Raw genomic sequence first — 22371 nt, 5'->3', positions numbered from 1 at the left:
GGTGGTGGTGAGGGTGATGATGATGGTGATGGTGGTGGTGGTGAGGGTGATGATGATGGTGATAGTGGTGGTGGTGAGGGTGATGATGATGGTGATGGTGGTGGTGCTAAGTGATGGTGGTGGTGGTGGTGATGCTGCTACAGCTGGTCATGGTGACTATGGCAATGATGATCTGTGGTGATGGTGCTAATGGTAATGATGGTGGTGATGATATAGTCATGGTACATAAAGAGGGAGGAGGCACCTGACTGGGTAAATAAAACAAAAGGAGACAAGGTGGACTTGGACTTTTAAGAATAAGAAAAAGTACAGAATGAAAGTCCCACTCCGAGGCCCACAAGACTAACTCTAACTTCTCTTTCAGTTCATTTTTAGTACCTTCCAGTTTCATGAAAAACATTGATTCTTACATATTTACTATATTGAAATAATGCAATTTTAAGTCAATGTGATGATCTTACACTATTTTTAGGGATGCAGCAAATATTATTTGGGTGTGTGTTTACTATAAGACTCAAGATGCAACATTTCAATTTTTTGATTAACTGAAAATACACAAGGATACCAGAATTGTAGGTAAAATGCCACTGAAAGCACAGCAGCAGCCTTCCTGCCCGCCTTTCCTCTAATCAGATGATCCTTAAGAATGCCAACAAAACCACAGGTCACTCCTAACTAAAAACTGCAAAGACACACACGATTTTGCTACTTCAAAGAGTTCACATTGTATAAAGTCATCCTCATCATTATCACTCGGCTGGATGGGAAACAAATCCTAACAAGGTCAGAAAGGCACCAACAACTCAGTCACGGATACATAGAAGCATTCAAATGAGCACACAAACACAAAGAGAGGAAGGAAGAGTGAGAGGAGAGACTATCTCATCCTTCCCAAGTAAATGAAAATCCATTCACTGTGTACAATACATTTCCAGTAAATGTCACAGTACAGCAGCAGGAAAGGAGTGCTGGGTAGAAACCAGGCCTCGGTTCCCCAGCCCCGCCCTTCTGCTAACTAACTGATACCTTGCACCTTTATAACTCTCCTCTCATTCTTCTCTGTGGTCACAGGCTGTCCCACTGGGGAATTAACCCTTCCTGTGACATAGCTTCCAGCCGGGCCCTTGTCCTTAGCAATCTGGTCAATGAAGTATGTCAAGTTTCCACTCACAGAGAGGTGAAATAAATGGTTCCCAGCTCCATGGATCTATGTACAGATCACTTCCACACACAACATGTTCCTCACTTCCAACAGACCACTATGAGGTGAAAGTCAAATGTGCCATTCATTCTAAAAGAGTATCAAGACCCATGCTCAAGCCATGCAAAATCTACCTAGCCTCCCATTCAGGGCCATCCAAAGGTATGCATTCTAAAGATATTTAATGATTAGCACTGAGTCCCTAGTAGAATGGGTGGAACTGCGTATGTGTTCCATCCTTCATTAAAACTAAGTTATTCAGTTCATCAAATCTGGTTTTTCTATTTTATAAATACATAGGACATACAAGTTAAATGATTCCACTATCAGAACAGGGTGTACACCCTAAGCCAATCACCTGCATGCCTACCCAGTTCACCTTCTTCATGCCACAGCCCCATCTGTGATAAAGCATTCTTAGAAACAGTCCTCCTGTCCCTCGTCGCCCTTTGACTGACGCTTCCTCCAGAACTGCCTGCTTGCTTGTTACCTACAAGGGAGGACTTAACCAAAGACTGTTTCTCAGAGTGTACTTTTGTAAAGGATGCAGAGAGAGCGTTGTGGCGTCATCTGAGTGTTACAGACTCCTTTTGGATTTAATGGTAGTTCTTCTCAGAAACATATAAACCACTCTGAGACACAAACTATAAAAATGTGAAAAGTATGCGCCTGAGTACATAAGGCTTCACTTTTAATCTGGTCCAAAACTGGGGGTGGGGGGAGTGGGGGATTCCAACAGAACTAATAGAACGAAAACTCTTAACAAACCAATAAACTTTTTAAAAAAAGATTTATTTATTTATTATATATACAGAATTTGGCCTGGGTGTATGTCTGCCTGCCAGAAGAGGCCACCAGATCTCATTATAGATGGTTGTGAGACACCATATGGTTGCTGGGAATTGAATTCAGGACTTCTGGAATAGCCTCTGAGCCTTCTCTCCAGCCCCTACGAATCAATAAACTTTTAAGAAATATGTTTATGCATCTGGTCTTTGTCTCCCTCCCTCATAACACATACACACTCACACAAACAGACAGCCTTGGAAGGATTTTTCCATTTACTAAATATACAGTAAAATAAGTAGCATTAAATTTTCTTAGAAGTTACTAAAAACTGTTTAGAAATGGGAAAGTCAAATTAAAACAAGGTAAAACAAAAGAAACCACAAGTGATAATTGTGATTTACCCATGAAAAACCCATGTGTCAATGGTTTATACTTCCTTTACTTTCTCTACACCATTATAAAGGAATTTTCAAGTTTCTGCCTTAGAATCTCACTTACACTCCATAGATAATCAATTTAAACAAGTTGCATATGAAAAGAAATCTAAGAATATGCTACCAGAAACTCTGCAGGACACAGCACTTGCCACATCCACAGAATGAGTATCTGCTTCAGGATGAAGCTGAAATGCACGTATTTGCAAGAACACACAAAACAAAATCCCAAATGAAGGTAAGAAATCAACTTTCATTATAGAAACAAATTATCATTGAGTAGTACTTCAGAGTAAATGTAATTTGAAAATAATCACTGAAGTTTGTAGTCAATCAAGTTCATCAATTATAGAATTCTGTTTGGACATTTCTATGTCCATTTAGCTTTCTCAGTTCTTAAATAACTACAATGATAGGATCAAGAGATATTAAAACATGAACTGTGCCACAAGACAGGAACTCAAAGTACATTTACCTTCTCCAGAACCCAGCTTTATTTGCTTAAGAATTATGCAATTAAGTCTCTAGAATACATATCAAAAACAGTATAAACCTCGTAGTATAAATCCAGGGAGACTATGTTGGGGGAAGTCAGTATGAGAGAATGTGCTGTAACATTTGTAAATCAGGAACAATGACAGGAAACCTTAACTTACAGCTATCAATCAAGACTTTCTATACAATACCCAGAGAATATTAAAATCGGGGAATGCCATTAGAATAGCCCAATAAATTAGAGAATCAGAACTACTCCAAGCAGGAGGGATGAATTTATATGTCTGTTAGACACAGTAGCCAGTAAGAAGTGAGCATACAGAAACAGAAATGTACAAGCAGCCAGTCATTTCCTGACAGCTCTTCCAATGTTCCGATATTCTGCTGAAGGGATGAAGGCAGAGGGAAGTGGAAGTGTGACTTCTTTGAACGTCTTTCCTCTTGCAGAGAAGTATTTCAGGGTAAAATCTATTCTGGACTCATCAAATTCTCAAAAAGTAGGATTCTTCAATGTTACTGACATTCTGAATGTGGTCATTTGCCGCTGGGAAGACTGTCCACAGCTTTATAAGATATTTGGCAACACTGCCCAAATCTCTGCAGACAGTGGAACAAATCCCTTCAGTGGAGAACCACAGCTATTGAGAGTAATTAGCAAAGGAACTGAGTGCACAGCACATATACTATATGGTGCACAGCACATACACTATGTGAAACCACTTCCCTTCAAAGCAGCAACTCTAATAATCAACCATAAAATTTCAAACATTTACTGCAGATTCCTTTCTTCCAGTTTTTTTCTTTCCAACTAACACCACTTCCTTTACTCTCCTTCTCATGAATACCATTCAGATGTGTCCCTTCCTTTCTTAACTACTGAGGCCCAGATGTCTGCAGTGTCTGACAGTGTCTTATCTTCTATCCCTTTTCCATAAACCATCTGTTACCAGAGTCTTTTCCCTCCTGTCCAAACTAAAATATGTTCAGTGTCTCTCTACAAGGAAAAATAAAACAAACAAAAACCAAAACCCGCTACACTATACACAGGCCTTTGCAACATGGCCCCAGTTTATCTTTCGAAACCCATCTCTATCTTGCTACTCCTGTCTGCAGACTGAGGTTCTTTGGCATCAACAATTTGAATCCTCATAGATGGAGCCAATAGCTGTCCTAACATTCATGAAAACTATAGGGTTTTTTTTTTTTATTTCAAGATTCATGAATTTGACATCAAAGAGGCCAACTTCTACACTCAATTGAGATTTGCTGTTACTATGAAGTAAAAACTACAAAACTTTCTCCCCTAGGTAACAAAGAATAGAACACAGTCCATATAAATCCACATGCACTTTTGCTACTCTGTCAGAATGCCAACAGTATACCCAATGTCAAGGACTCCAACCAGTTTCTTGGAGGTTATCTCTGGGCCTAGTTTTCTTCTCAGTAAAATAATATATAGTCTATAAACTGGGCATTTCTGACAAACTGAAAGAATCCAGATGCATGCAGTGCCTTAACAAGTGACTACCAACAGAAAGGACACACACAGCCTGTGGATCTCTAATCACACCAGAATTTTAGACACTCTGGCAATAAGTCACTCATGATGGAAAGAAGAAAAACTCCAGCTGTGACACTGTGGTAGGGACTGGATAAAAACAGATCAAAATAGACCCTGTTATAACACAAAAGGAACTCAGTAAAAAAGGAAAACAGTAATAGTAAAGGGGACCAGGAACCTTGGCAGCAGTCCATGAAGGAAACCCTCCTGAACAGATGAGACCACCAAGAGCTTATCTCATGAGATGCTACCTGCACACTGTCTCAGAGCTTTGCAGGGCAAATGATGATGTCACCCTGAACATAAGCAGGGGCAGCAGTTGGCAGAGATTCATTCTGAGGGATGGATTTGCCACCAAGATAAACAAGATGGGAAGAAGAGTAGCATAGCTAAGAGTTCTGAGAGGTGGGCGAGCACTGTGGCATGCAGGAAAACAGGAACTTGAGTGGCTGCTAAGATGCTAACCAGATGCACTGTTAGAATATGGGGTGAGCTGATCATGTGGTCAATCAAATAACCCTATTAAAAATGGAGTACAGAGCTAAACAAAGAATTCTCAACTGAGGAAACCCGAATGGTTGAGAAGCACCTAAAGAAATGTTCAACATCCTTAGTCATCAGGGAAATGCAAATCAAAACAACCCTGAGATTCCACCTCACACCAGTCAGAATGGCTAGGATAAAAAACTCAGGGGACAGCAGATGCTGGAGAGGTTGTGGAGAAAGAGGAACACTCCTTCATTGCTGGTGGGATTTCAAGCTGGTACAACCACTCTGGAAATCAGTTTGGTAGTTCCTCAGGAAATTGGACATAGTACTACCTGAGCTATATGACTCCTGGGCATATACCCAGAAGATGCTCCAACATGTAATAAGGACACATGCTCCACCATGTTCATAGCAGTCTTATTTATAATAGCCAGGAGCTGGAAAGAACCCAGATGTCCCTCAACAGAGGAATGCATACAGAAAATGTGGTACATCTACACAATGGAATACTACTCAGCTATTAAAAATGAATTCATTAAATTCTTAGGCAAATGGATGGAACAAAAAAATATCATCCTGAGTGAGGTAACCCAGTCACAAAAGAACACACATGCTATGCACTCACTGATAAGTAGGTATTAGCCAAAAAAGAAGCTCAGAATACCCAAGATACAATTCACAGACCACATGAAGCTCAGGAAGAAGGAAGACCAAAGTGTGGGTGCTTCAGTCTTACTTAGAAGGGGTAACAAAATATTCATGGGAACAAATACAGAGACAAAGTGTGGAGCAGAGACTTAAGGAAAGGTCATCCAGAGACTGCTCCACCTAGGGATTCATCCCATATACAGTCACCAAACCCAGATACTACTCTGCTTACTGAAACAAACCTGATATGGCTGTCTCCTGAGAGGCTCTGCCAGAGCCTGACGAATACAGAGGTGGATACTTGCAGTCAACCACTGAACTGATCATAGAGTCCCCAATGGAGGAGTTAGAGAAGGACTGCAGGAGCTGAAGGGGTTTGGAAACCATAGGAAGAACAACAGTATCAACCAACCAGACCCCCCCCAGAGCTCCCAGGGACTAAACCACCAACCAAAGAGTACATATGGAGGGACCCATGGCTCCAGCTGTACATGTAGCAGAGGATGGCCTTGTCAGGTATCAGTGGGAGGAGAGGCCCCTGGTCTTGTGAAGGCTCGATGCCCCAGTGTAGGGGAATGCCAGGGCGGGGAGGTGGGAGTGGGTGGGTGGGGGCACATCCTCATAGAAGCAGGAGGAGGCAGGGTAGGGTAGGGGGTTTCTGGGGGGGGTGGGAATCGGGAAAGGGGAGAACATTTGAAATGTAAATAAATAAAATATCCAATAAAAAAGTGTTAATCATAGTGTCAGCTTTTCCAAGAATAAAGGAAGGAAAATAAATGTCAGATGAACTAAAAAAATTAATAATAACAATAACAATAACAATAACAATAACAGTAATGGGTGAACTGAGTGTTGGGAAGGGAAACCATGAAAACAGTAACCTGGGACTGCTGAGACTCTAATCAGATACATTAATCAAGACTATGGCAATGACTAATCAACATGCTGGTAATGAAGCAGGTACGTGGGCTGATGGGCTGAGACTCCACATAAAACACCACACTACAAGGCTACAGAGCAGAATTAGCATACAAGCACTCATCTCTTGAAGTCACTAAGACCCATACAGCTAATACAGTGTGAAGGGCAAGGTAGCAGCCAAATAAAGAATGCTCAGTAGAGAATACATACCCACTTTCCTGACCAATTGAGGTCCAACTCCTTAAATGGAAGCAAGATCCACATATCATGAACTTTGATGTAGTCAAACCCAAAGTGTTATAGACAAATATTAGATAACTACTCAAGATCATGCCTGTGACTAAGGCAACCTTTGGTCTTTGCTCATTTTCCCCAGGTTTTCTCAAGGCATCTTCTCTTTGGTCCCACTGTGTCCTAACTGCACCTCTTCAAATTGACAGACATGTTTTCCCAAGAAAACTGAATCAGAGTCACTCTAAACTAAAAAACCTTGAGTCATGTACCTCTAGGAAATGAAAATGTGTTACCCATATCTTATTCTGTGAGTTTACTGAAGCAGATCGTGAACTCGAACCCTTCTGCCAGGCAGCGTGGTGCACGCCTTTAGATCCAGCCCTGGGCAGGCAGAGGCAGTGAGCTCTAGGCCAGCATGACCTACAAAGCAAGTGCAAGGACTTCCAGGGCTAATACCTGGGCAGTCTTCTCTTTGTGCTGATTTTTAGGAGGCTGGAAAGGCAATCAGATTCAAGGTATATATTCCAGTGAGATGCTGTCAATTTTGGACCACAGGTAGAAGCAAAAGCTATCTAATTTATGAGTTAGATATATTACTATACTACAAAATATCAAAATATAGAATGTTTCTTACTTTTTAAACTGGTCTATTCTAGTTCTACAGTTACTTTTTTACCAAAAATATCCTATACAATATATAATCCAGTGAATGAAATATCCTAGGCATTCAAGTGTTTAATGCAACTGTAGAATTTTGTATATGGAATGAAGCCCACACTCTAGCCTAGTGATTCTCACATTAGGAGACACAGATGGACTGAATAAGACAGACATAAGAAGATGCTTATGTGGGTGAACTGCAAGCATGAGGACTCAAGTCTGGATCCCTTGTAAAGCCAGGTATGGCCACCCGTGTTTTCAACCCCAGTACTGATGTTACAGACAGGGGAACTCGAGGGAAGCACTGACCAGCAAGTGAAGATCATCCTTAGGTTCATCGAGAGATCCCTCTCAAAAGACAAGCAGGAAAAGCACTTGAGGAAGGCAACTTTAATGTCGACCTCTGGCCTCCATGTGTGCCCACACAGGAAGTATACCTGTACACACCACAAGCACATACACTATGCACATACATCAAACATACACACACAGAGACACATGCACATGAATATCTCACACATATACACACTCACACACAGACATATGCACATGGATATCACACACTCGCAGATACACACCTCTTACACAGACACATGCACACTTCACAGACACACCTTACACAAAGACATACACACATACTCATCTCACATAGACACACACTTGGGCACACACACAAATCTCACACACAGACACACAGATACACAGACATTCACACCTCAGATACACTCAAAGAAACATGCACACCTCACACACACACACATACATAAATATATATACACATACACATCTAACATAAGACAGACATACACACCCATCACACATACACACACTTTACACACATGTGCACATATACACTTGCATCTCATGCACACAAACACCTCACACAGACACACACTCACACACAAAGCCATACACAGAAGAAAAGAGACAGGAGGAAAACACTGCAGCCTGCTCTGCCCTCTGAAGACTCTTCTCACCAGGAGATCCTGATGCTAACCAGACTTTTCTCTAAGAAAGGAAAACAGTAACTGAGAACCACTGCCTCTGTCACCTGGTGTTAAACTACCTCTACACACAGAGACGTGGGCTCAGAGAAGCTAAGACATAGGCTGCTCTAACACCCTTTGCATCTCAGTCTGAGCATCTCAGTGCATGGTTCAGGCTCATCATAGGAATATGCAAATCCACCCAAGAAAGAAACCCATCCACATGACTTTTTAAGGTTTGTTCCCTTAGAGTTTTAATTTTAAAAATAACTATTTAGCCTATTTAATAGGAATCTCTTTCCCTGCCACAGACATTAATCTTCAACATGACTGCAAAATACCTGAAATATCACTACAAAGCACTAAACAAAAACTGTTATCTATGGGAAAATCTTACTAAACCGAACCAAAAAACCAAGGAGCCCCTCTCCCCCTATAACCCACAACTAAAATGCAAGAAATACAGGGACAAGTTTTAAATACAAGTCTGTAGTATCAGAGGGATTTTAACCTAGACCAATTGTCAAGCATGGGTGAGAACCCTGGATTTGCTACCAGTATTGAGGGGGGGTTGGGTGAGAAAAGAGAAGACAGACAGAGAAGGGGTGGGGAGAAAACACTATAAACAACACTCATTTTTGTTTTAAATTAAAAATGACTTTTCCATAAAAGGCACCTATTGCTAAGCATGGGACCTGAGTTCCACTCCTGGGACCCTTGCTGGAATGTGGACTAGGTTTTCTAGGCGAGTCCATGTTCTGTCACCAATCCTGTTCCTATAAGTACATTCAGTATACCATAAAGTCCAAATACATTCACACACGTTGTGAACATGTTCAAAATTTCAAGAAACTGATGTTGACTTTCAAAAGAAAAACTTCAAATAAATCACGTCACTGAATCTAACCGAACATTAAAATTCTAGTTATCAGATGTACTCTGAGAAAGTACATCTTCGAGACTAGAGACTAGACCACTTCCTTCAACAGTACGGCTGCACTCTGGTCTGAAGGATTCCCTCAACTCCATCACTCAGCACCCGTCTCCACTAATGAGTACAGAACAGACAAGACAGAATCGCTTGGGACCAGATTTCAATTTTATGGAAGTAACACCAAATCCATTAGCTTGAGAAAACAAAAACTTCAAAGACCTGGGGAAATAGCTAAGAGGCTGAACTGCTTGCTGCAAAAGTCTGAAGACCAGAGTTCAGATCCCCAGAAATCCATCAAAATGTCGGTGGATATGACAGCCCACCTGTAATTATAGTGTCAGACAAACAACACGTGATTGTTCTAACAAGCTGGCTAACAAGACCAGCAATATAGGTAGTTCTGGTTTGCCCGAGCTCCTGCCTCAGTGAGGAAAGAGGAAGAACCAACCCTGGGCATCCACATGCATAGCACCTACTTGTATACACACACACGCACAAACATGTATACACACACGCATACTGTACATACATTCATTTATACACACGCAGTAAGTAGATTTCAATGTATGCTAGAATTTATCATAAACCTTGTTTCAAAACAACAATCTAGTACATAAAGTAAAAGTTGCGGCCATGAGAGAAGTAACAACTCCTGGTCACTTGGGAAATAACTGATATTGTGCTCTAGAAATCCTTCCTGGCATCACTGCATTTGGGTTTGGGGAGAGAGAAGCTGGTAAAGTGCTCGCTGCAAAGCAGGGAGACCCGGTTTTAGTCCTCAGAATTCACAGAAGCAGCCGAGCAAGGGAGGAGAAAGGCAGACCCCAGTTCAGCGGTCAGGCAGCCCCTACATCTGAGTAAGACCACGTTCCAAAACAGAGGGTGGGCAACTCCTGAGATGACACCAAAGACTAACCTTTGGCCTCCATATGTGCATATGTACACAGAAAAAAAAAAAACTCGCAAACTCACATATCTGAACAAAACCACATTTTATTTATTAATACTATTACTGTGACCAAAAATTTGCTTGTTAGGCCAAAGTTGCAACAGCCTGAAAACTAAAGCCTTTCTTACATTACAGAATAAAAGTTTAAATCCCCACCCACACACGACCCAGGAAAATCCTCTATACAAGTACTGCTACTCTTCAGTGCCCTATCTTGGGCTTTCTTTTCATTTATTTTTAACTCCAGATTTCTCAAATAATCCCAAGAATTTCCTACTTTGAGTACCTAACACTTCACACTGATGTTCTCACAGCACAACTACCTACCATAAGAACTGTGTGAGCAGACTGCTTTCACAACAAAAGTGAGCTTGGGGCTGAAGAAAGGACTCTGGTTAACAGCACTGAGCCCAGCACCCACACGTACCTCACAACCATTTCCCTGAGGGGGTAAAAAAAAAATCTCTGTATATTTTTTGAGTATATTAAAGAACATGCTTTAGAGTGCTAAAAAAACGGGCAAGTGGCGGAAAGTTAGCAGATAATTCATCTATACTAAAATCTCTAAGATGGTAAGTTGGGTAAAGTGCCTCAGTTCACTAAAGGGGATTCTGAGAACTAAGAGCAGGTGCCTCATCTTGGGCATTTTCCATCTGTGAGATGTTGTGCTCACAGTATCTCAGGGGAGCTGGCTTCTCAGAGAAACCTGTGAGGCAGATACTGTCCTCTCAGGAAAATGGTACTGTGGCACTGCTAAGGTCCAGCCAACCACCCCAGGTAGCACAGTTTTCAGGCATACTGACAGCTGGTGTCATATGTCCCCGCACCTGGCAGCTCACTCACAGGTACAACTTCATACAAATTAATGCTCATCAGTGTGACATGAAACCCTCACTACAGAGCCTCAGCAATGCTATTAGGACTCAAAATTCCATGTAAGAGGTAAATCAGTTTAATAAACACCTTACAACAGCCAACCCTTTCATCTCTCAGCTTCGCAACAGAATCATACCTGTCACGAAATAACTAGACTGCACACCTATACATTTATATACTAGCAAATAAACAACTAAAATTCATGTGGTACTTGGTTAAATAAAATCACAACACCTACTCAGTGGGCTACCACAAAGCTCTTAAAGGGGGCTGGAGACATGGCTCAGGGTAAAGTGCACATGCCCTCTCACATCTTGAGTTCAGGTCCCAGCACACACTTAAGGAAGGTAGCTCACACCTGTCTATAAAGCTAACCAGAGGATCCGATGCTCTTTCTGGCCTCTGTAAGTTGCATTCACACATGTGTGTGCATAAAAACACACCCACATATAGTTAAAAATATAATCTTAGAAACACAATTCTAAGGAAGCTAGATAGAGTGGTATGTGCCTGCAACTCCAGCATCTGTGAGGCAGAGACAGGAGTGAGAAGCTGTCCCAGGTTTCCCACCAAGGCTCTCAAAACTCAAAGGGAAGAGAGCCTGTGCTTTTACTTTTTATATAATCCTAACACTGACGTGGGTTTCTGAAATCTTTCTATAAAAGGAATATAAAGTAATTAAATGCTGGTTTAACTGAACTGATGTCACTTTTCCCTCCACTGTGTCCCTCAGTAAAATATTTAGTAGTAAGTAGCATATATTCAAAAAGTATTCTACTAAAAGACTTAAAATTGCCATAGAATGAAATAATTGTATGTAAATATATTTAATTTTAATCTTGATAAATCTTTTAAAACATTATTAGGATTAAAAGGGAATTCTATGTACTATTCAAGTAACTCGTGCTATATTAAATAAAGCTTTAAGAGTCTAAAGAAAATTATTTTTAAATTAAGCAACCCATGTTTCAATATTTCCAGTGTAGGTGTATGTATGAAGAGACTCCGAGAACAGTACCAAGTACTTAAGCTTCACCGAATTCAACCACTTCCTCCCCAAAACTCCCACATGATATCAAGCACAAAGCCAATTCATTCTTAGTTATCTTTATAAGATGTATACACTCTTATTGTTTGAATAAAAATACTCAGTAAAGGATCAATTAGTGAAAAATTTCCAAGAAAATACATTTGTAATGGAAAACTAGCAGAGTTACTTACTTATGCCTATTTAACAACCTACAAAACCAGAATTGCAGTAAAATGAAACATATTTCAGTACATTACTACTGTAAGACCACATACACTGAGCAGTAGTGAGGCTCTCATCTTAACCCTTCATTGTAAGTCTTCATACCAACCACGGGATACTTCCAGGATGGCATGAGAGAGAGGCTGCAGCTCCTACCAACAGCTCATCCCCACCTCTCCCTCTCAGGTCTAAGGCAGCAAGTACAAGAAGCAGCATGGGATTGTAGACAGGAGCTTGACACTCATAGGAAACAACTCAGCCATGGTCTAAGGATTCTTTAAACAACACCGTCTGCGCAGTCACACCTGGTACAGATACGCTACATGGGGTCTGCATGATAAACAAAGGCACTATCAAAACATGCTTTTTTTTGAAACGAGGTCCCTCTATGTATAGCCCTGGCTATCCTGGATGGAACTCACTTTGTAGACCAGGCTAGCTTAGAATTCAGAGATCTGCCTGCCTTTGCCCTCCAGAGTTCTGTGATTAAAACTGTGAGCCTTCCCAGATGTGACAAGGTAAGCACGTCAGAGAACTGACAGAGTATGCTCACTTAAACCTTCTCTCATACGCTCTTTTAACAGCTCACTCATACAAAGTGTATGGGTAGCCCATTCTTAGGCTATGTGTATTTTCTACTAGCATGTTTTAACATACATGCTAACAGAGTTATCAAAATTAAGGCAGATAACATTTAATATGCTATCTTAGAAATTACACAAATTATTATTAAAGGTAAGAGGTTTATGCTATGTCTTAAAGGAATAAAATGAAATATTTATAAAACTGTGCTGAACATGAACCCACAGTAGAATATAGCAAGGTCAAGAATACAAGATGGCCGGAGTTTGGCCTTGCACACTCCCCATTATTCTTCAGTGATGCTGTTGGAAATGAACGTCCAGCAGTTAAGAGTGTCTCCTACTCTTGCATGGACACAGGTTCTGTTCTGAGCACACACACTGGATGAACCACCTGTAACTGTAGCTCCAGGGCATTCCGATGCCATCTTCAGGCTCCTGTGAGCAGCCAGCTCTATTCATGTGTGCATACAACCCCACACACATACAGAATCTAAAATATGAAGGAACTATATTTTTTAAACTAAATAATTTCCCTCTTCAATAAAAATATTCAAACAGGCCAAGACAGAGATTATAGGAAGATACTCTAAGAAAAATAAAGAAAACTTAACAGCAGACGAAGAATGCAGAATATGGATGAGAAAAAAAATACTTTTTTATCTAATTTATTTCCACTTTATATACATTGGTGATTTGACTGCATGTATGCCTGTGTGAGGGTGTCACATCCCCTAGAACAGGAGTTACAGACAGTTTATAAGCCAGCATGTGAGCGCTGGGAATAAACCCAAGTCCTCTGGAAGAGTAGCCAGTGCTCTCAATCACTGAGTCATTTCTCCAACCCCCAGAAAATACTTTTATATACTAGCATGAAATAGTAAAGATACTATTGGTAAGAAGAGCTTAAAGGATAAAAGATTTTTAGAACTATATTAAGGGGGCTGGAGAAATGTCTCAGCAGTTAATGAACACTTTTTGTTCTTCCAGAGGACCCAGGTCTGGTTCCCAGATCCACATGGTGGCTTGTTCCAGGAGATCTTATGGTTCCCCTGACCTCAGCAAGGGACCAAGCACCCCTCACACACACACACACACACACACACACACACACGGATTCAAGCATATAGAAGAAGACAAAATCAACAAGATGGAGAAAATGGATCAGGAAGAAAAGCTCCTGTGCAGAGAGGAAGGAAGGGTGGAAATAAAAGAAAGCCAGACCGGGCAGTGGTGGCGCACGCCTTTAATACCAGGACTTGGGAGGTAGAGACAGGCGGATTTCTGAGTTCAAGGCCAGCCTGGTCTACAGAGTGAGTTCCAGGACAGCCAGAGCTACACAGAGAAACCCTGTCTCGAAAAAGAAAGAAAGAAAAAAGAAAGGAAGAAAGGGAGAAAGAGAGAGAGAGAGAGAGAGAGGGAGGGAGGCAGGGAGGGAGGGAGGGAGGAAGGGAGGAAGGGAAGAAAGAAGGAAGGAAGGAAGGAAGGAAGGAAGCCAGCCAGCCAGCCAGCCACAAGAGATATAAGAGACTAGGTAGCTGTGTAAACTTGAGATAGTCCTAGACTCATCTACTTAAGCAGACAGTCCCCAGCTAGTGACAAGGCTTTGGAAGGGTTTGAAACTTTCACAAGCCTCAGTGGAAAAACGGGAACAGGCTTTTATAAACCTGACCTTACGCTTCTGGCCTCGTGGATTGTTCGCTCACACCATAAGCCTAAATACGCCCCCCCCCCAAGTTGCTTAGCTGGCTTATCACAGCAACACAATCAGTAACCAATATACTAGTAACACACAAGAACAGAAGATAAGAAAGGTACTCCAGCAAACAAGGGGATTCAATCTGCTATTTGTCATGAAAATATAAGGCACAAAATCATCATCATGTCCCAATAACTCATAAACTATTTTGTGATATTCTCAAAGGAGGAGAAGATAAAGGACTCAGTAAAAGAGACAGCAAGGGGTCTAATCACAAAAAGTCAATGTATTTAAGATGACTGAGAGCTGGATATGGTGGGACAGACCTGTAAAATCAGCACTGAGAGGGCTCGGGCAGGAGGGCCCTGAGTTTGAACCAGTCTTGGATACACAGCAAGTTCTAAACCAACAATATAAATTAAGTTTATGTGTGGATATCATCTTAAAATATTAGCAAACAGAATCTAGCATGGCAGAGAGGATTTGAGGGGCTACACATCACAGTAGACTGATACTAAAAAACTATGCGAACAGTAATACTTAATACTATCATAGCCTTCTGTATCCATGGAAACAGTGTTTTTTTGACCTCAAAGATGCTGTATGATCACTAAACATCCATTCCCTAAACTTAATTAGGGGAAGAAAGCTACTTGAAAATAATTCAGAAAAACAAAATCTGCAAAAATATTAATAAAACCTAAAAGAAATCCAAAAGTATTAGTAGAGCCCCAAGATAGAGAAAAATTTAGTATATGTCCTTACAAGGCTAATAATAAACCTACTTTTCTAAAAAAGGTAAAGATGTTAGTGGGGAAACCAAATTTTTTATGTTAGCCCTTAGTGTCACTGAATTAAAGACACAAAGCTAAAACTAAGAGAATCTGTCAAAGGTATTAGAATAAATTATTTTATATTCATTAACATAATGAATCAGAATTTTCAAACAAAATATCTTGAGAAGACTGACAAACTTGATTTAAAAACTAAAAAAATATATATCTTCTAAAATATAACTCAAGAGCTGAGAGCAGTGGTCTCAACCACTCAATACCTTGTCAACTCAACAGCTAGGCAGCTGAGGAGGAATGGCATAAGCCACAGTGAGCATGGGCTACACAGTAAATTGTGGGCCAGCATGGCTAACAGAAAAAATACTGTCCAAACTAAGCCAAAATTTAAGAAATGGCAAAACAGGAATCAGGAATAACAATTATTATAAGGACTACTTTCTGCAGTCTATAAATAAATATATATAATCCTATTTATAAATATATACACATGTTGCTAAAACTTAAGTTAAAACAGAAAAAAGTAAACAAAAATTAAAAACTAAAACTTCTAAGAATAGAGATAATTTAAAAATGTGGAAAGGCAAAAGGAAAAAGTCTGCAGGGGTAGCAACAGTTGCTAAGAGGTGAAAATAAAACGTGTATGTATGGCTGCGATGTACTAACAACTCCTATGAGGTGGGACTAATACAGTGAGTCTCAGACACATAGGAAGCACAATGACTCCAATCTGAAGAGAATGGAGCCAGGGACAAGAGGAGAGGGAGGGCAGAGGCGAAAGCTCCAGGAGACTGCACAATGGATGAACTACCACACATCAGCTGCAGGGACTCAGGAAGGAAAAGCCGAACAACAAAGAAGAAAAGAGGAAATTATAGGAACATCTCAGAAGAACTACACTGGGTCTGGGGTATGAAATATTTTAAGAGGAAATGCACTCAATCAATAAACTCCTTAGATGTTTCTGCAGTCCTTCCAAAAGCTAACAGCTACAAATGGGAACTAGTGGGCCAGATGATGTGTGTCAGATCCCCTGATTCATGGACCCAAAACTGGGTATACCAATGTTCACCAACATGTAGTTGCAACTCCTAAATCACACTCCTCAGGGCACTATGGCCATCATTTACAGGCCTGCACAGAGCACTGGACAGTTTGAGTCATCAACAGATAGGCTTGCAGGTGAGGCCAAACACGGCAACACGATGTTCTTATTTCATCTCTCATACTGTAAACACGTCCTTCTCATTGATTTGGTGTCATGGTTTTCTATTTTTGTCTTCTTAGAAGGAGAATACTGACATGTCTACAATCCCTGAACACCAGAAAACTATGAAATGCATTGCAAATACAGTGCCCATTGGATGAGGTATTATGTTAAACAATCACCTGCGAGCTCAATGTTAATGCAGTAATGAGATGCATTGATACATATTAAATAATCTCTCTTTAATAGAGGCACATGTAAAACCAAGTTACATATTGAGTGATTAGTGTACATGCAACCAGTGGCTTATCAATTACAGGACATAGTAATCATACATGTCCTATACAAAGAATGTCTCAGTATATCTTACTGCAATATTTTCAATACAATATAATTGACCCAAATAATAAGAACTAGTTATCTACATGCATGCCTATCTAAATAAATGCTTACTAATAAGTCAGACCTAAGAGTGGCAATCAATTATAAGTTAGCAGGCCAGGAAGAAAGGCATCAAAGATTATGCTGGGTTTCTAACCTAAGCAACAGAGGACAATACTAATGAACACAGAAAAAAAGCAAGAAGGAGCAATTCAGAAGAGGAGACAAAAAGAAAGAGATCTCTTTTGGAGTTACAGGTGTTGCAACTTGTAAGTAGAAGCCTACATCCACCCCCCCTTTGAAGTAAGAATCATCAGGCTGTCTGTTCACTTTGGTATAAAGGCCTGCATCTAAAACGTTCTGCTTTAAATAGCACAATATAAGTCAGGCATGACAAGATAGGAAGTATGCACTCGATTGTTCCCCCTTCCACCATCACCTCAGAAATCAATATTCAGTAGCCTGTATGAATGCATATGTTTCTATATGAGGCATAAAATATCAAAATTACAAGCACACACATACACACACACACACACATGTACGCACAATCCCATGGGGAAAAAGAATGAATACATTGGAAGAAATTCTTCACACCCAGTGGATTGTTTTTTGTCTATAAAAAGATGAAAAAGTAGTACTTTCTGGATAAATTATCAAGATACCATTCAGAAATACCAAATTCCTATAGACACTTCTAATGTTTACGTAAACAATGTTTTCATACTTGATTTAAAAAAACCTCAGAATTGTAATTTCTTTCAGTGTAGCTTTTATAAAAATGTATATATATACTCAAAATGTGACAAGTTTCCACAACATGAAAATTAGTTACACAATTACAGAGTCTTATATAATTATAGGTACAAATATAAAAAACTATCATAGAAATTCCTATTAATTCTTCCCTTTTTATCCAACATTATCTTTGCTTATACATACTCCATTATTAAAATACAGAAAACAATTTCTAAGCTACTATGGAACTCACTTTATGAACAAATATATGTATATATACATATATATATACATTTGTGAACATAAGAGAAAGTTGAGGATACATAATTCGTTTTCAATATATAATGATGCAAATACAAGCTGGTCAAGGCCAATCTAGAAGACAGCAGCCATTTTACAAATGCGTTCTTTTTCTCTGCACTGAGTTCTCTGAAGTGCTTCCTTTTATAATCAAAGCCCTTTCCCTGGTGTTATCACTGGGGTAACAACTAGATGCATGATAGCCCCATACCAATATCAACTCTAATAGCTATTACTATGTCTTTGAGAAAGGGTAAAAGGAAGGAAGGTTAGAAGCAGAGGGCACACAGGTGAAGACGCCGGAGAAGCAGGAAAAGCAGGACACCGCGTCAGTGCCTGTATAGAAAGAATTTGTGGTTCTAGACAACTCGAAGAATCCCATCCTTTACAGCGTGAATGACAAAACGCCCATGGACACAACACATCATGTAAAGAACGAAGAGAACAAAGAGCAAAGGGATCATTTCGAACATCTTTTACATCATTTAGAACTAATTTTATTGTATTCCTATGTAAATGGAGGCATTTGATCTTAACACAAAGATGGCTTTGCGTGTCAACATGGATATTTGAAATAGAAAACCAAGTAAACCTAACACATTCACCACCCCTGAGCTACCACGACAGCAGCAGCTGGTGCACACTTGCTGTAATTCACAAGGGCCTATTACATTACCAATGAGCACACCCTGCTCTTCACCAGGGACCATGGCAAGGGTGACAGCAGAGAGACACTCAGCCTCACTCTGAGTCTTAGAAACTGTGACATTCCTAAGTCAGAAGAGCAAGACTTTGTTAATAAGCACATGCCAGACTAGGAGCCAAGTCAAGAGAAATAGGAAGGCTAGAAAGTTATTTTTTAAAAGAAATTTTATAGATGTGTGTGTGTATATATATATATATATATATATATATATATGTAACATATATATCATGTAAATGTAATTTTGTATGTGTGTGTGTGTGTGTGTGTGTGTGTGTTTGAACCTTTTCTGGATGAGAAAAAAAATCTAACTGGTAGTTTCAATCCTAATCAGCCGACAAGTGCACATAGTCCACCTAACTAAGTATAGCTTACAAAGTATTGTTTTTCTTCCTAAAAAATACTCCATCATAAAAAGTAAAATAATACTATCATACTCTTCAGTATGGATCAAGTATGAAAAGATTTGGCTTTGTATGGAAAGAGAATCACATAGGGCTTAATCAATGAGGAGTAATTACGCATTACAAACTCTCAGAATACATTCAACTCTAAACCTGCACATAAATCTAATTGGTAAGTCATCTAAATAGTTGGGCTACTAAACTACTAGAAGTAGAAGACTAGAAAACCAAAGACAGTGGTTAAGGGTAAGCCAAATTTTAATGCTAATCCTAAAATGCATGTTGTGGTTTTTATAATCTCCTAAACATTAGAAACAATGAAATATCAGTTACAAACACATAGTGGGACTTGTATTGTGGCTCAGTAAAATATTGGATATGGCAGTATCATGTACAGCAGAAACTACTGGAAAAAATCAATCTGAATACAAACACACACACACACACACACACACACACACAAAACCAGAGAACAGTGAAGCAGCTGCCAGAAAAAAAATGTTTAGTGGGCAGCTACTCAATACTTATGAAGAAACCACATTATGCAAGGAATATTAACATTATTGTTTATCATTCTAGGCAAAGACAATTACCCCTGATTAGTAACTTGTCCTTGATATTTCTGACTATTAGAAATTAACTTGGTCTGATATATTTGGCATCAAAATTTTTACTCCATAATTCTCCAGGAAAAGCAAACATATGTATCACTTGCTACATTAAGTATCATCTAGAAAATACACTCCCAAGGGCCTCCCTCAGAAACCTACTCAGCCAATCTGAAAAGTAGCAACAGTGACTCCGTTTAGAAAATATTCTCTGGTGACTCCTAGTTCTACCTGAGGAGCCATGCTGTAGAAGTATGTTTACCCTACTGGGCACAAGCACTCTCGCGGGCTGGGCCACTGTGGAACTGGAGTGCTGGGCACACAGCCATCAGGAGCAAAAAGGAGGGATCTATAGCTCATTATTAACTCTATAGCAACTGTCAGAGATCTGGTATAACTATTTAAATAACATGCAAACATACTTCCAAATATGTTCTACACATTTATTTTAAAGAGGATACCTTAAAAACCTATAAAATATATAATGTGTAAAAATAATGTATGTATTAAGCCAATTCTAATATATACATGGTCCCTTAAAACATTTTCATTTCATCATCAAAAATTTACCTTAACCATATTTCATAGTACTTGCAAAAATCAAGAATTTTAAGTTTTTCTAATAGGAAAGTTTTAGTAGTCACCTAAGTAAAACAATGAAACAGGAATGATACAAATAATAGTTGAAAATAAAGCATGTCTTAGCTATGCTATATATATATCCTGAGAACAATCTTCATACTATGACAATCCCAAGTAGTTGCACTTTCATTTAGGAAAAAAAAGGACAAAAATATTTCATAGAAAAAAACTTAAGAAAGTTATATATCAAGTGAAATATCTGAAGTCCAATTCACAATAACATGTTTCCACCTGCACATTGTAAACATACACTCTTGAGAGCTAGCAATTTAAATGAAAACAGTCATTACTCCAAGACATCATAAAAAAATTCTCAGTGCAAAAAATCCTTGACTTAAGTTGTTATAATGGACGGACTTAAGACAATTTTAATAAAAATCACAATGAATCTCATAATATAAAATGATCCTACAAAAACTTTCCATTGAGATTTAAAAGCTTACAACAGTAGCCAAGCTTTCCTTCTGTTCCTATTCTCTAGTAAATGCTTTCTTTTGATTAGCTTTCACAATGTCATCAGGAGATGCTGATTTGAAGTCAAATGGCGTTATTGCTACCAGAGGACTTATTTCTTTGTCCGATACATCTTGAACTTGTCTGCTATAAAGGAAAGTCTTGTAGAGTTCAAGAGTGCGCCTCTTGCAGCTTTTCAGTGGGTAACGAAGACACAGCGTAGAAGCGAAAGCTGAAGGCCTAGCAGCAAGGGCCTTGGTCCACGGCAGAGACAGAGGAGCTTTCCTAGCAAGGGAGACTTTTTTGTTTTTCGTACTGTCCTTTGTAGTATTGGAAGGTTTCCCTAATTTTGAATTCAGAACCTTAGTGTCTGGTATTAGAGCAACTGATGGGTCAACTACAGGCTTTGGGACAAACTCTGGAGTTTTTATCAAGACACTAAGATCAATATTTGAATCCACTTCAGGGCTCCTTATTTCAGATAAACTAAGCTCAAAGGAATCTCTCTTAATCTGAGAACTGTCTAGTTCAATTGTTTTTGCAATCAAATCAGAAAGGGATAAATTCTCCAGGTCTCTCGTGGGAGCAGTTTTACAAAATGCCAAAGATGACAGAGATCCTGTTAATTCTGATACTCCGTTAGTAGGCTGAGAGCGGTTTGCCAATTGTGACAAGGGAAGGGAACCCAAGCTGGTAGATGACTGGTTACACAGGTCAGACAAAGTAAAGCACTGGCCAGAGCTGTTTTCTCTGTGTTCCTCAAACAGCTCAGCTAGGGATGGACTTTCATGCTGGGAAAATGATAGACTGTTATTTTTTACAATATTATTCTTGGCACTTTGTTCAACTTCAGTGTTTAGACTGGAATTATTTTCCACTGGGCTAGATAAGTGCAATGGATTACTTAGGCTTCCCAAGATGTTCTGCACTGGAATGCTTTGAAAATTGGGTAGTGAGCTGCTCTGAATACCCAAAGAACCACTATCTACTATGTTCTCCCTCATTAGGGACTCTAAGTCTGGTATTCCTTTGAAAGTCAAATCCTCTTCAGGAGCACATGCAGATGCAGGAGGTCTTGCCTCATCAGCATCTAGACTCTTAAGCAGCTCACTCTGCCCGCTGTCTGAAGGTGGCAGTCTGGCTGACAGCTGGCTTGCACAAGATTCTCTTGGCGTATCATGAATCAGGTGAGCTAGAGCCAGCTCTTTTGTTAACTTACATGATTCTAGTTCCTTTCCACTTTGGGGTCTGTCACGTTTCTCTTTTCTATGAAGTAAATAGTGACGTGGCTCAAGTGAAGAACTATGGGATCCATATTTTGCTATTGAGCTACAACAATCAAAAGGTTTGCTATTGCTATCCAAATGATTTTCTGATTGAGGAATAGAATGGTGGACATTTTTGGGTGAAACTTCAAAGGAAGAAAATAAGACTC

General features: G+C 39.6%; 1 protein-coding gene across 4 annotated transcripts in view; it reads right to left on the bottom strand.

Moving 5' to 3' along the window:
• The window catches only part of Hbs1l (HBS1 like translational GTPase), a 74561-nt gene that overhangs the window by 39261 nt on the left and 12929 nt on the right, over positions 1–22371 (bottom strand). The window contains exon 5 of one of the 4 annotated variants that reach the window (XM_031380563.1): positions 16788–22371. The exons of the other annotated variants lie outside the window; for them this stretch is intronic. Within the exon in view, the coding sequence (XP_031236423.1) occupies positions 20954–22371 (1418 nt within the window). The 3' untranslated portion in view covers positions 16788–20953. Of the gene's footprint in view, positions 1–16787 lie in introns of those variants that run through there. 4 annotated transcript variants of the gene reach the window in all.

The sequence above is a fragment of the Mastomys coucha genome, unplaced genomic scaffold, assembly GCF_008632895.1.
Source record: "Mastomys coucha isolate ucsf_1 unplaced genomic scaffold, UCSF_Mcou_1 pScaffold2, whole genome shotgun sequence".
NCBI classification, from domain to species: domain Eukaryota; kingdom Metazoa; phylum Chordata; class Mammalia; order Rodentia; family Muridae; genus Mastomys; species Mastomys coucha.
This window is presented reverse-complemented; position numbering and strand designations above follow the sequence as displayed.